General features: G+C 41.1%; 1 protein-coding gene across 1 annotated transcript in view; it reads left to right on the top strand.

Annotated features, from left to right (window-relative positions):
• Window positions 1-696: 696 nt before the first annotated feature.
• Window positions 697-14,733, top strand: part of LOC139378819 (myotubularin-like) — a 69,241-nt gene continuing 55,204 nt past the window's right edge. The window contains exons 1-2 of the mRNA XM_071121340.1: window positions 697-777; window positions 7,083-7,183. Of these exons, the coding sequence (XP_070977441.1) occupies window positions 7,115-7,183 (69 nt within the window). The 5' untranslated portion in view covers window positions 697-777; window positions 7,083-7,114. The remainder of the gene's footprint in view (window positions 778-7,082; window positions 7,184-14,733) is intronic.

The following is a 14,733-nucleotide window of genomic DNA, read 5'->3' on the forward strand; positions in this document are numbered from 1 at the left end:
ATATCTTAGCTTCTGGGACTGAGTAGCAGGCAGTTTACTCTCGGCACCTCTGGGCACCTTATTCATCCAAGCTACTCAATACTGCCCCCAGCCATAAGAAGTTAAGAGTATGTGAACATATGCTACTATTCTATCTTTTCCCTGATTAATTACACAGCATGTAAGAGGATTTGCCAATTTGAAGACCCTGTTGACATCTGTGACTTTGCATTGACAGTGGTCTAATAGGCTAATGCCTAGGCCTATAATGGATGAGGAGTTACACTCAGGCTTCCTGTGTCTAATGTAAATATTGCTGAGTAATAGGCCTAATGGGCAAGGGGTTAGGATAAGATAAGATAGATAGGGGAAGTGTAAACTCAGATGGCCCACAACAAATCTACTGTAGGCCTGTCATATTTCAATAGAAAACAATATAAATTGATTGTCCATCTTAAAATATATATATTTTACCTTTTTTTTTAACTAGGCAAGTCAGTTAAGAACAAATTGTTATTTACAATGACGGCCTACCCCATACCAATAAACACATGAATACAAACTGAATCTACATGCCGTGTTAAAAAAAATATTCATAAACCGTTATAGCTGGAAATATATTTACAAAGTACAAACCAGTGATAGCCTACATATCCCAAAAGTCTTTGCAGGGTCCAATTTGACAATCGTCCAATCCGCGTCATGACAGCTCCGCACGTGACTCTGGGTGAAGTTCTTCCTGAGAGAGCGGTGCAAAACAGACTGACAAATCCAGGAACGGAGAATTGCAGTTTGTGTGTAAGTAATACAAATTACGATAAAAAATACCGCGGCGAATAAATTGGGTGGGCTTTTCGGCAGCTGTTGGTTGATGTTACGTTGTGCTGAGACGAGAGAAACGTTCGCGGTTGTGTTCTAAAGTAGCTGTCGGTTTGTGTTGGGCCTTCGCTATTTCCTGGTCGATGCTCGGGAGCTCATTCTATGGATGTGATGCACTGGCTCGAGTTTTGGCTTTGCGCTCTTGCTGGGATGGGGGGCAAAGTTGTAAAAGTTGTCTTATCGTGTGTTTGAAGCCTTTATTTTGGAAACATTGCTTTCAGTTCGTAGTTATTTTTTGTGTTTACAATGTTATTTGAGCCGTAATGTCTAGTATTGTAGCAGAATGTTTTTTTATTTTCTTTCAGCGTATCATTGAAGCTAGTTTTGCATTCCATTTCTCCTTCACCTCACTTGATTTTTGGGGGATCGGGCTAGTCGGCAAGCAGGAATTACAAGTAAAGTCAGTTAGAATACAAAACGTTCCCGAGGTGAGTAACGTTAGCGTGATATGGTTTCAATTCAAAACACTATTCGTTTCCCATATTTCTGCATTGCAAGTCTGACTTCACTTGTGACAGTCCCGTGCTAGTGCTACTTTGTTGCTACAGTATTTGCCACTCACACTGACACAAATGGAAAGTGGGGAGGTTGTCATGCTGTTGCGTTATTGTTGCAGTGATACATGTAACACATTGTATCATATTAGCATCGACCATGAAAGTCAACGTGATGATAATCTCAGAGCTTGAAATTAACATTATTGAATCATTAACGTTACAGACCTCGTGTGGATATTTTTTAGCACATAAATGTATCCAAATGGTTTTTAATATTGCATTCATCCAAAAGAGGTAACCAGAATATAGGACAGAATGCTTGACCCAAATGGCACCCTATTCCCTATGTGGTGCGCTAAATTTGACCAGGGCCCATAGAACTCTGGTCAAAAGTAGGGTATATGGTGCTATTTTGGATGTAAACCAGTGTTTGACCCACTTGCAGCATCAGCCTACAGTATGATAATATCAACAACAATGCAGGTATTGATTTAGCCCTTTTGGGGGGAGGTCTGTTTCTGTGTCTGTCTCTGTTGTGTTTGTGTGATGGATTGAATAGATACGAGTAGTTTGTAGTGATGTACTGTATGATGAGGCTTGCTAAGATAGGGCAGCCCCCTTGTCTCCCACTGCCTCCCACCCAGGCAGTGGTCACTTGTCAAATATTCTGAACAAAAATATAAATGCAACCATTTCAAATATGTTGCTCAGATACAGTTCATATAAGGAAATCACTAATTTAAAATAAATTCATTAGGCCCTAATCTATGGATTTCACATGACTGGGCAGGGGCAGGGGCACAGCCAAGGGTGGGCCTGAGAGGGCATAGGCCCACCCACTTGGGAGCCAGCCCCAGCCAATCAGAATGAGTTTTTCCCCTCAAAAGGGCTTTATTACAGACAGAAATACTCCTCAGCACCACCCCTCCCCTCTGACGATCCCGCAGGTGAAGAAGCTAGATGTGGAAATTCTGGCCTGGCATGGTTACACTGCGGTTGTGAGGCCGGTTGGACATACTGACATATTCTTTAAAACGACGTTGGATGCGGCTAATGGTTGAGAAATTAACATAAAATTCTCTGGAAACAACTCCGGAGGAAATGAGAGAACTGCACATTTTAGAGTGACCTTTTATTGTCCCCAGCACAAGGTGCACCTGTGTAATGATTATGCTTTTTAATCAGCTTCTTAATATGCCACTAGCAGGGATAATAACAAATTTGGGCACAACATTTGATAGCTTTCTGTGCGTGTGGAACATTTCTGAGATCTTATTTCAGCTCATGAAACATGGGACCAGCACTTTACATGTTGCGTTTATATTTTTGTTCAGTGTATATATTTGTCTGTGTGTGTCAAACGTTTTAAATAGCAATGCTCTTTGTCTCGACGCAGCGTAGCACTACCTCATTGGTACAGTATGTTGATGTGACCCGATGTTGCTATATCAGATATAGAGACTGGCCCTTTCAATTAAATGATTAATGTCTTGACTTATACCTTTAGCATTTAAAGGGACAATCCAAACTTTGACTTTTAAATCAGTGATGTATAGGCCTATCCATTGAAGAATGTAACCTATAAATGCCTCATGCGCTTAGCTCACCTGACTCCCAAAATATAAGCTGTATCACAACCGGATGTGATTGGGAGTCCCATAGGGCGGAACACAATTGGCACAGCGTCGTTCAGGTTTGGCCGGTGTAGGCCGTTGTTGTAAATAAGAATTTGTTCTTAACTGACTTACCTAGTTAAATAAAGGTTCAATTTAAAAAAAATGTTTTACTCCATTGCTGCTAAACAATATAATAAACAAACGGTTTAGTTTCAAAACATGGTTAAAACGAACAGTTTGTTCTCATGGATGGTCTGTCCTTGCATCCATATGAATTTGATAGTGGTTAGACCGACATTTCCCCATCCCTCAGCTGTTTACCAAAAAGGTGTCGGGGTTGACTGCTGTGTTCATTTTTCGAATCCCGGATTGCCCTGTTAAACTGACATCAACCAACCGTTGGTTGATATTCCGGAGCTGGAATAAACCAGGCTGAACTAGGCTATATGATGCTAAATATAACTCAAGTGGTCACTACTTCAAACTGTAATAGCTGCTCCTTGAGATGAGCGGTTTGATTTGTGTGGTGTAGTGTGTGTGTGTTAGGGTAGGGGTTTGAAATAATTTCACTATATGAATAGTATCATACATTTTTGTTGGATATCAGATATCCAAGGCAACTCTGCTACAGCCAAGGCTAGCTAATTTGTTGCATCCACAATGTTATTTATCATCCAATATAACAATGACTGTCTTGACTGGAGTAGCCTAGAGAAGCTAGTTAAGGATCCGGCAGTTTTTATTTTTTTTTGTCTAAAATGACATACCCAAATCTAACTGCCTGTATCTCAGGACCTGAAGCAAGGATATGCATATTCTTGGTACCATTTGAAAGGAAACACTTTGAAGTTTGTGGAAATGTGAAATTAATGTATGATAATATAACACAGTACAAAAAAATGGCATGTTTTTTCTTAGAGAAATGCCATAATGTATTATTCCAGCCCAGGTGCAATTCAGATTCTGTATGCAGTGTATGTGCAATGAACCATTGCATTTCTGTGAAAAAATATGAATCAATATTGCCCAAATGTGCCTAATTTTTTTTAAATTTAACTTTTCAAGTTCATTATTGTGCACTCTCCTCAAACAATAGCATGGTATTATTTCACTAATAGCTACTGTAAATTGGACAGTGGAGTTAGATTAACATGAATTTAAGCTTTCTACCAATATAAGATATATCTATGTCCTGGGAAATGTTCTTGTTACTTACAACCTCATGCTAATCGCATTAGCCTACGTTAGCTCAACCGTCCCGCGGGGGCACCCACCGATCCTGTAGAGGCTAGCTAAGCTCAATAGCTAGGCTAATTCAGATAAAACAGCCTACCTGTTGGTTGCTCGTTTTAGCCTACTTCTCTTTTTTTTTTTTTTAAGTATTAAGCAATTTTATTCCATCTTGCATTGCATTAGTGAACGTTCACTTCACTTGCTACACATTGAGCTGCTTTGATTGGCCAACATAAACAACAAGCTACCTCTCACTTTCTCCATATATTGCTAACTCTCTTTGTTCAGTATGTTTTATTGTGGTTTGCACCATGTATGTCATAACTACATTAAAACGTTTTTTATTCAAATGAATAATTTAACATTTTTCTTTCAGCCTTAGCAGAATATGTAGAATTGCAGGAAACTTGCTTTAAAACAGCTACATTTGTCACTGCAGTCAACAGGAGGGCCTCTAAATTTTTCGGACAGCGACCGCATCATTGACCATGCTCATGGCTATGCCTACCACCTAAGCTCCATGTTGCTCCTGAAAAAAAAACTTGTGAATATTCTTGTATGTAACAATACCACATGGATATTTTCATTTAATGTAGGAAAAAGTCTTTCACTGTTAAAATCAGATTAAAAAAGGCCTATTTCTCGGGCAAAAATGTAAAACCCACACAAGTTTCTGAAAACTAACGTTCGTTCGGTTATTTGAATAACTGCACATCCGTGTGTGTTTTTTAAATATACCTCAGTTTGATTCACAGCTGTGTGTGTTGATATACACTGAGGGTGCAAACATCAGAAACACCTGCACTGAACACTTTCCATGACAGACTGACCAGATGTAAGTGCATTCAGGTGGCAGGCGCAACTGTTTGAGTGTGTCGAGCTGCAACGCTGATGGGTTTTTCACGCTCAACAGATTCCCATGTCTATCAAGAATGGTCCACCACCCAAAGGTCATCCAGCCATCTTGCCATAACTGTGGGAAGCATTGGAGTCAGCAGGGGCCAGCATCCATGTGGAATGCTTTCGACATTTTGTAGAATTCATGCCCCAATGAATTGAGGCTGTTCTGAAACACCTTCCCAATTAGTTGTTGTCTGCAAAGTAGGCATTAAACATTGTTGTGGACACATCTCATTCCAAAATCATGGGCATTAATATGGGGTTTGTCCCCCCTTTGCAGCTATAACAGCCTCCACTCTTCTGGGAAGGCTTTCCACTAGATGTTGGAACATTGCTGCGGGGATTTGCTTCCATTCAGCAACAAGAACATAAGTGAGGTCGGGGACTGATGTTGGGCGATTAGACCTGTCTCACAGTCGGCGTTCCAATTCATTCCGAATGTGTTAGATGGGGTTGAGGTCAAGGCTCTGTACAGGCCAGTCAAGTTCTTTCACACCAATCTTGACAAACCATTTCTGTATGGACCTCACTTTGTGCACGGGGGAATTGTCATGCTGAAACAGGAAAGGGCCTGCCGTTTGCCACGAAGTTGGAAGCACAGAATTGTCCCTTCACAGAACAGTGCAAACTGTCCCTAACCAGAATAGAAAGAGGTGCACCGGGGCCTCCCACTCAACTGAGCAAGAGGACAACTACATTAGTGTGTAGTTTGAGAAACAGACGGCTCACAAGTCCTCAACTGGCAGCTTCATTAAATAGTACCCGCAAAACACCTGTCTCAAAGTCAACAGTGAAGAGGCGACATCGGGATGCTGGCCTTCCAGGCAGAGTTCCTCTGTCCAGTGTCTGTGTTCTTTTGCCCATCTTAATCTTTTGTTTTTATTGGCCAGTCTGAGATATGGCTTTTTCTTTGCAACTCTGCCTAGAAGGCCAGCATCCCGGAGGCGTCTCTTCACTGTTGACATTGAGACTGGTGTTTTGCGGGTACTATTTAATGAAGGGAATGGCATCTGGTTTAGAGATCTTCAAAAAGTTGGACCCGTTCCAAAGTTAGCCTGGGGCTTTCCCCCACCGACCCAATATGCAAAAATTCATTTAAATAATATGGGTCCATTTGGAACGGGTCTCTGAGGACATCTAGACCCGTTCTGTATAGACCTGGTCGGATCCAGACCCAGTCCGATCCGAGTGAGAGAAGCAGCAGAAAAGTCTTTTTTTTAAGCTACTTTATTAATCTGAGCTGATACAGCACGAGAGGAGGGAGAGAGGTGCCGCTCCAGCAGGTGAGGGAGGGCTTTACTGTGAGCGAGTGACACATGGAGGGAGGGAGACAGCAACCAACCAAGCCGACTCGTGCTACCATAGACTATTAGTCTTGGACTGCATCAAATCGGGACGAGAAGCTAGCTAACGTTAGCTAGCTAGGCTGAGGCTGCAGTGCATGCGCTTTCTCATCTTACAACTTTTTTAATTCTGTCATTTTAATTCCATCTTCCGTTGATGTATTCATCTCCTAACTTTTGCCACACACTGCGAGGCTCTATAGTCTATACTGTAGCCTATTGCCTCTTTGATGACTTATGATTGGCCAACAACAAGTTACATGAGTCACGCTCATCTCTCGTGAAAAGCAAGAGCAGCAGCATAAATCATAAATGTTCTCTCTCTGCACACTTGCGTTCGGATCTGTACAGGCCCCTCCTGACAAGTCAGTTAGAATTACACGTACCTGAGACCCGTAACAATCATATCCAACCCTGAAATGTGACATTTAGAATTCTGGATCCGGACCCGCTCGGGTCCTGGATCGGGTCTCGGGTGTTTGGGTACAGGTGGATCTGTGAAGACCTCTGTGGTTCTACTTTTTGGGGATAGCCATGAGTGGAAACAGTCCCAATGACTTTATTAATCAATATTGATATCTTACGTTTTGTTCTCTGACCTCTCTCCTCTCCTTCTATCTTCTCTCCTCCTGTAGAGTCAGTGGAAGAAGCACTCCCCTGTAGAGTCATGGCCTCTGCATCAATACCAGTCTACAACCGCTCAAATAACCCCCTGGAGAACAGCTCTAGTCAGAATGTAAGGATCTTGCTCTCTTCCTCGCTTCTCTTTCCGTTCTCTCTGTCTTTCTCTATTTGAATTCAAAGGGCTCTGTATACTCGCATGTTATTTCTCAAACTCTCTCTGTTCTATGTTTTATTTGGTGGTTTGCAGCATATATTATTAGTTATAATAATTAGTTATTATTATTATCTACTGATACCGTACTACCGACCACATCTAATAAGCTGTTTCAGCGGTTAGGCTGAGCAGGGAAGATGATGGTGCCAGTCCACACTAATACATGCAAACTCTCATCTCTCTCACTTACATACTCATATGCATTCACGCATCCCTCTACACCAGGAATCCCCAGTAGGTGGCCCACTGGGGATTTTATTTGGCCCCACAAGTTTTCTTTGCAAAAATTTCTAAAAACCTATTTTCACTTTGTCATTATGGGGCATTGTGTGTAGATAGATGAGGGGGATTTAAAAAATGTTTTTTATCCATCTGCAATCTCAAGTCAGTGACCAAACTTTTTAACCATGCATTTCCTAGGTTGCCTCTGTTACTAGCTACTTACCCTCTTCTGTCATTAATAAGTTATGGTGGCTCTACCTAACATCCATAGGCAGTAGTGCTGTCTTACTCACGGCTGTGTTGAAAGCTCTTATGTAGGAACTCTGTCTGTACAGTTCCGGCAACCAGCATGAAAGCAATTTATAGCACATAGTTTTTTTAGATCATGTGTCAGTTGGGTCAAATTCTTTTTAAACGTTCCTTCGGCCTTCCAGGATAGTGTACACGGTATAGAGTTTTTGTCAATACAGACACCCTCTGTCATAGATTACTCATTCCTATTGGCTCTCGAATCAGGAAGTCCTCGAGTGGCGGGCCAATAAAAACAGTGCTCTTATAGCATTGACTGTTGAGGGTTTTCCATGCAAAACAAATGACGGCTAGGTACAGTACTATGGACACAAGTGTGGCTTTGTCGAGACCTAGGGAGGCTAGACGCCAAAGGAAACGGTGCCCCTTGCTAGACACACAAACTCTCTCTCTCTCTCTCACACACACACACACACACTCTCTTGCGCATGCGGATGTACACATGCTAAACAGTAGCCTCATTCTCTTTCTCTCCCTCTCTCTCGCATACAGTACATCCCTGAAGATTTAGTGTTTTGTTAGCTGTTACTCTTCCTGCAGTCCAAACAGGAACAAAACAACACATCATAATATAACAGTAGACTACATCATAAATAATACAATGCATCATAATAAAACAGTAGGCTACATCATAATACAATACATCATAAAACAATAGCCTACATCATAATAATACAATACATCATAATAAAACAATAGGCTACATCATAAATAATACAATACATCATCATAAAACAATAGCCGACATCATAATAAAACAATACATCATAATAAAACAATAGGCTACATCATAATAATACAATACATCATAATAAAACAATAGGCTACATCATAAATAATACAATACATCATACAATACATTGTGCAAATTTGCACAGCTCCTTTATTAAAAATGTACAATATTAAAACAATACAATATTACAAAATAGTGTAGTGTGTGTGTCTTCACAGTCCGCGTTCTACTGTACTGTGAAATTATTTTTTTATCTGATTGTACTGCTAGCTTGAGTTAATTGATGTGTAAGAGTTCCATGTAGTCATGGCTCTGTAGTGCTGTGCGTTTCCCAGCCTCTCTTCTGGACTTGGGGACTGAGAAGATACCCCTGGTGGCATGTCTTGTGGGGTATGTACTATATGGGTGTCTGAGCTGTGTGTTAGCTGTTTGAACAGACAGTTCGGTGCTTTCAACACGTCAATACCTCTCACAAAGACAAGTAGTGATGCAGTCAATCTCTCCTCCACTTTGAGCCAGGAGAGATTGACATGCATGTTCTTAATATTAGCCCTCTGTGTACATCGAAGGTCCACCTGTGCTGCTTTGTTCTGCGACAAGTGTAATTTGACTATGTCCATCTTTTCAGCACTTGACCATATAACTGGGCTGTAGTCCAGGTGTAATAAAACCAAGGGCAGTGGGACTTGCTTTGTGGAATGTGATGTCAAAAAAGCAGAGCATCTCTTTATTACGGACATACTTCTCCCCATCTTTACATCCATTGAATCTATATGTTTTGACCATGACAGTTTACAATCTAAGGTAACACTAAGTCATTTAGACTCCTCAACTTGTTCAACAGCCACACCATTTATTACCAGATTCAGCTGAGGTCTAGAACTTAGTGAATGATTTGTACCAAATACAATGCCCTTAGTTTCAGAGATGTTCAGGACTAAGGTTGTTGCGGGGACCATATTACCGCCACACCCGGCAGTCATGAGTCATGAACACAGTAAAATTCCACGTCACCGTAAGGTCAAGGTAATCTCCTTTTTATGCACTTTGGACATACTTTGGTAGTACCCAATTTGCTAACAACCATCAGGTCACTAATGGCCTGGTACTTGGGGCTCTATTGTCCCTCTAACCACTCGGGCATCAATGCAAGTACAATCACAAAACACATCAAAACAGTATGTTGCTTTTGTTTCAAATATTTTTTATTAAACACACACAAGAATGGTGTATAGGTATACAAGACAGGTATACAATTCTCATCTAAACATAAAAGAGCATACAGGAACAACAAGACCCAGAGTTCTGTGTGCAGAACAAATAATACAAAACACGACATACAAAATAAGGACACGTAGAAAGAAAGAGGGAAGATGTCCCCCCCCCCTTATTCCCCCAAACCCCCCCCCCCCCCCCAACTGCTCGGGTGGCAGGGCCATCACATGCTGCCCAAAGGTAGATGAAAATATTACAATTGAGAGTGCGTTAATAAGTACAAATTCACAGCGCCGACTCGTCCAAGTAGGAGAGGAAAGGCTGCCAGATTTGATCAAATGTTGATAATTTATTGTTCAAAATATATCTAATTCTTTCTAAGTGTACAGTGTTTGCCAATTCACTGAGCCATAATTTGGTAGAGGGCGCTTCCCTCCTCTTCCAAAACAACAAGATTAGTTTTTTTGCCGAGATGAGACCATACGAGATTAGTTGTTTTTGGGGGTTGGTTAATCCGTTTAGGGACTCAGATACTCCCAGGATTATCAGAAGCGGGTCTGGATCTATTGAAGTCTCCAAAACTTCAGAGAGGATCCCAAAAATTCCACTCCAATAACCATGCAAGCTAGAGCATAGGGCAAAGCAGTGGAGTAGTGTACCCTCCGTAGCCTGACATTTATCACATGTAGGGGATGTGTCAGGAAATATCCTATGCAGTTTAGTTTTGGAATAGTGTAATCTGTGTAATACCTTGAATTGTATGAGACGATGTCTGGAATTAATGGAGCATGTGTGGATATACTCCAAGCTCTCTTCCCAGTCTGCCACCGAGATGTCAGTCCCTAGTTCTTCCTCCCATTTTGCCTTGATGGCATCAGTGGAAGGTGTGCTAACAGATTGAAAAGCATCATATAGACGCGATATCAGTTTATCGGAGGTGGGGCATATTTTTATACATTCGTCAAACATGGAAGGTTTAGCATTCCCAAATGTTGGGAGGTGTTTTCTAACGTAGTCTCTAATTTGTAGGTATCTGAAAAAATTACTTCTGGGAAGGTTATAGGTTTCCCTCAGCAACTCAAAGGAAGCAAAGGTCCCTTCTATGTATAAATCCCCTATGGTACTTATCCCCAATTCTCCCCATCGCTCAAAGGTGTTATCAAGGTTAGAAGGGGCGAAGGAGGGATTCCTGGCGACAGGGAGCATGAATGACATTGGTCTAAGCTCAAAGTGGACTTTAATTTGCTTCCAGATTCGGACTGTGCTATGTATAATAGGATTGTTACAATAAAGTGACATCTCCAGATTGACAGGTGACAAAATCACAGCGCCAATAGAGAAGGGGTGACACTCCTCACGCTCCATACTAAGCCAGCTGGATGCCGGAAGTACGTCATCCAGCAGAAACGTAACAATGCGGAGGTTAGCGGCCCAGTAGTAAAATATTAAATTTGGGAGAGACAATCCTCCTTCCATCTTGGATTTACAGAGGTGTTTTTTTTACCTATCCTGTGTGTTTTATAATCCCAGATGAAAGGATTGATAATTGAGTCCAGTTGTTTATGAAAGGATTTAGGTATGAATACTGGGATGTTCTGATATAGGTAGAGCAGTTGTGGGAGGAAGACCATTTTAATGGCATTAATTCTTCCGAGCAGAGAAATTGGGAGAGTTCTCCAAAATAGTATGTTTGCTTTGAGTTTTTGTATCAGAGAGGGGAAATTCTCTTTAAATAGTAAGGAGTATTGTTTGGTAACTACAATTCCTAGGTAGGTAAATTTTTCTGAAGATTACTTAAATGGGAGATGTTCTAGCCAGGAGGTATTTTGCGACCGTATGGGCATTAATTCACTCTTGTTCCAATTTATTCTGTATCCCGAGAAGGTACCAAACAAATTGATCACATCAAGAATAGCTGGGATACTAGCCTGGGGTTCTGTTACATAGAGGAGGATGTCATTTGCGTATAGGGAGATCTTATTTAGAGTATCTTTAGTATTATAGCCGTGTATTGCTGCATGAGATCTAATCGTCTGAGCGAGCGGTTCGATAATTAGGGCGAAGAGCATAGGCGACAGCGCACAACCCTGCCTTGTCCCCCTGTTGAGGTTAAATCGGGGCGACAATGATTGGTTAGTGAGTATTCTGGCACAGGGGTTCCTATATAAAAGCTGGATCCAATTTATGAACCTATCTCCAATATTACATTTCTGTAGGACCTTGAATAGATGGGGCCACTCAACTTGGTCAAAGGCCTTTTCGGCGTCAAGAGATATGACGGCAAGGTCCACGTTGGGTAACCTCTGAGAATACATAATATTGAAGAGGCGCCTGAGATTGAAGAATGAGTTTCTGTTAGGGATAAAGCCGGTCTGATCCGAATGGACCAATTTGCCAATTAAAGTGCTAAGCCTGTTAGCCAGAGTTTTTGCTAAAATCTTTTGGTCTGTATTAAGGAGAGATATTGGTCTGTATGACCCTACCTCGTCTGGATCTTTACCCTTCTTATGTATAACTGTAATGAACGCTTCGTCCAAAGTAGAAGGGAGAGCTCCATCCTCATTGGCCTGAACCAACATTTTGTGCAGATAGGGAGAGAGCATGTTGCTGAATGTTTTATAGAATTCACCAGGGTATCCATCTGGGCCTGGGGTCTTGCCACTCTTTAGAGATTTAATTGTTTCTCGAATTTCATTGAGATATTTCCTTATTCAGGAAGTTAGAATCTTCCTGGTTCAGGGCAGTCCTCCAAAATTTTTGCATAATTAAGGGGTTAGGATCCGCTTTAGATGTATATAGAGTCTCATAAAACTGCCGGAATCTGTCATTGATGTCTTTGGGGGAAGAGAGTAATTCCCCAGATGCAGATTTAACCCTGTGAATCATTCGGTCACTCACATTTTTTTCGAAGTTGTCTGGCGAGTAATTTGTGTGGTTTGTCACCAAACTCAAAATATTTTTGCTTGGCATAGAGAAAAGATTTAGCAATTTTAGCTGAGAGAATCTGATTATATTCAAATTTTAAAGAGGTAATTTTTTTATGTTTCTCCATAGATGGGTGGCTAGCATTCTCCCTATCCAGTAAGTGAATTTGTCCCTCCAGTTCTTCCAGTTTTCCTCTGTTTTGCCTACTCCTGGCAGCCTGAAAGGAGATGATACAGCCTCTCAGATAAGCCTTCAGTGTTTCCCACAATAATGCTGGGGAGGTCTCTGTGTTGTCGTTGGTATCAAAGAAAAATGTAATTTGGTCTTTAAGATATTCACAGAATGTTGGTTCTGTGAGGAGCTGAGGATTCAACCTCCAGACCCTCTCGTTTGGTACAATGTCACCCAATCTCAGGGAGAAGGTGAGTGGACTGTGGTCCGAGATTATAATATCATGATACCTCACATTACAGGTATAGGGGAGTAGTCTAGCATCCAACAAAAAGTAGTCAATTCGAGTGTAAACCTTGTGAACATGAGAGTAAAAGGAGTATTCCCTACCCGTAGGGTTAGCGATCCTCCATATATCAAATAAGTTCAAATTTTTTATGTAGGTATTCAAGAATTCGCTTGAATAGGAGGTAGGGGTTCGCCGGGTAGAGGATCTATCCAAATATTGGTCTAGCACACAGTTAAGGTCCCCTCCAATGACCAGGTTAGTATGGGAGATATCTGGAATCAGGGCAAGGACTCTTTTGAAAAAAGAGGGGTTGTCAATGTTTGGCCCATAGATATTTAGTAGAGTTACTGAGGTAGAGTGGATTTCTCCTATTGCGATCACATACCGACCCTCTTTATCCGCAATAGTGGTTTTATGTAGAAAGGGAATTCCTTTCCGTACCAGAATCGCTGTGCCTCTCATTTTGGCAGAGAAGTTAGAGTGATACACTTGCCCCACCCACCTACACTTAAGTCTGCTATGAGTTATTCTTAAGATGGGTTTCTTGCAAAAATATAATATCAGACGAGAGTGCTTTCAAGTGGGCTAGGACCTTGCCCCTCTTAATTCGTTCGTTTAAACCCTTGACATTCCAGGAAGTGAATGTAAGCCCCGCCCTCCTCTCGTTTGTAGTTCCTATGGTGGCCTGCATACCATGTAACTTGATAAAAAGGTAAGAAAGCGCACCAAACCATCACGATCAGCATTTGTAGCACCTACACCCGAGCAGTATCCAACCCACCCCTCACCCCCTGCAAGCACCTTTACTTCCCACCCTGTTCCCCTAATTTCCCCAACACTTACCCCCCCCATCAACCCACATTTAACAGGCATGTACAAACAGGAGAGAAAAAAAAGGAAAAATAAAAATAATAAACACATTGTCTGGCCGATGCCAAAAAAGCACTGCGCGACCTCGAACAAGAGGTAAAACAAAAATAAAATCCCAACTATACTTTCACCTCTCACTATCCTAGAACTTCTACTAACATATGAACTGAGGAGGCTCCCGCGAGTTAAGTGTTCAGTTAGCATCTAATAAACCTAAACAGAATAAGTTGCAACTTAAACATATTGCGCATTTAAGCGTCATCCTGGGTCAATCCCAGAGATAAGCAAGATATAGCCTCAAGATTATATTGCTAAGAACTGCCGGTCAAAAAATAAACCATCCGCAACAGACATAGTCAGCCGTACCTTTACATACTGTGGGTCAGGAGATCGGAACAAGGATTTGTTAAAGTAAACGTTCCCCCTATAAACAAAATATGTTTAATAAAAAATAAATAAAAATATATACATTATATACACATATACATATATACACATACACATACACACACATACATACACACACATATACACATACACATACATACATACATACATACATACATACATACATACATACATACATACATACATACATACATACATACATACATACACACACACACATACGTACATAAACACACACACATACATACAAATATATATATATACATACATACATACATACATACACATATACATACACACACACAC

Source organism: Oncorhynchus clarkii, chromosome 21, assembly GCF_045791955.1.
Source record: "Oncorhynchus clarkii lewisi isolate Uvic-CL-2024 chromosome 21, UVic_Ocla_1.0, whole genome shotgun sequence".
In the NCBI taxonomy this organism is placed as follows: domain Eukaryota; kingdom Metazoa; phylum Chordata; class Actinopteri; order Salmoniformes; family Salmonidae; genus Oncorhynchus; species Oncorhynchus clarkii.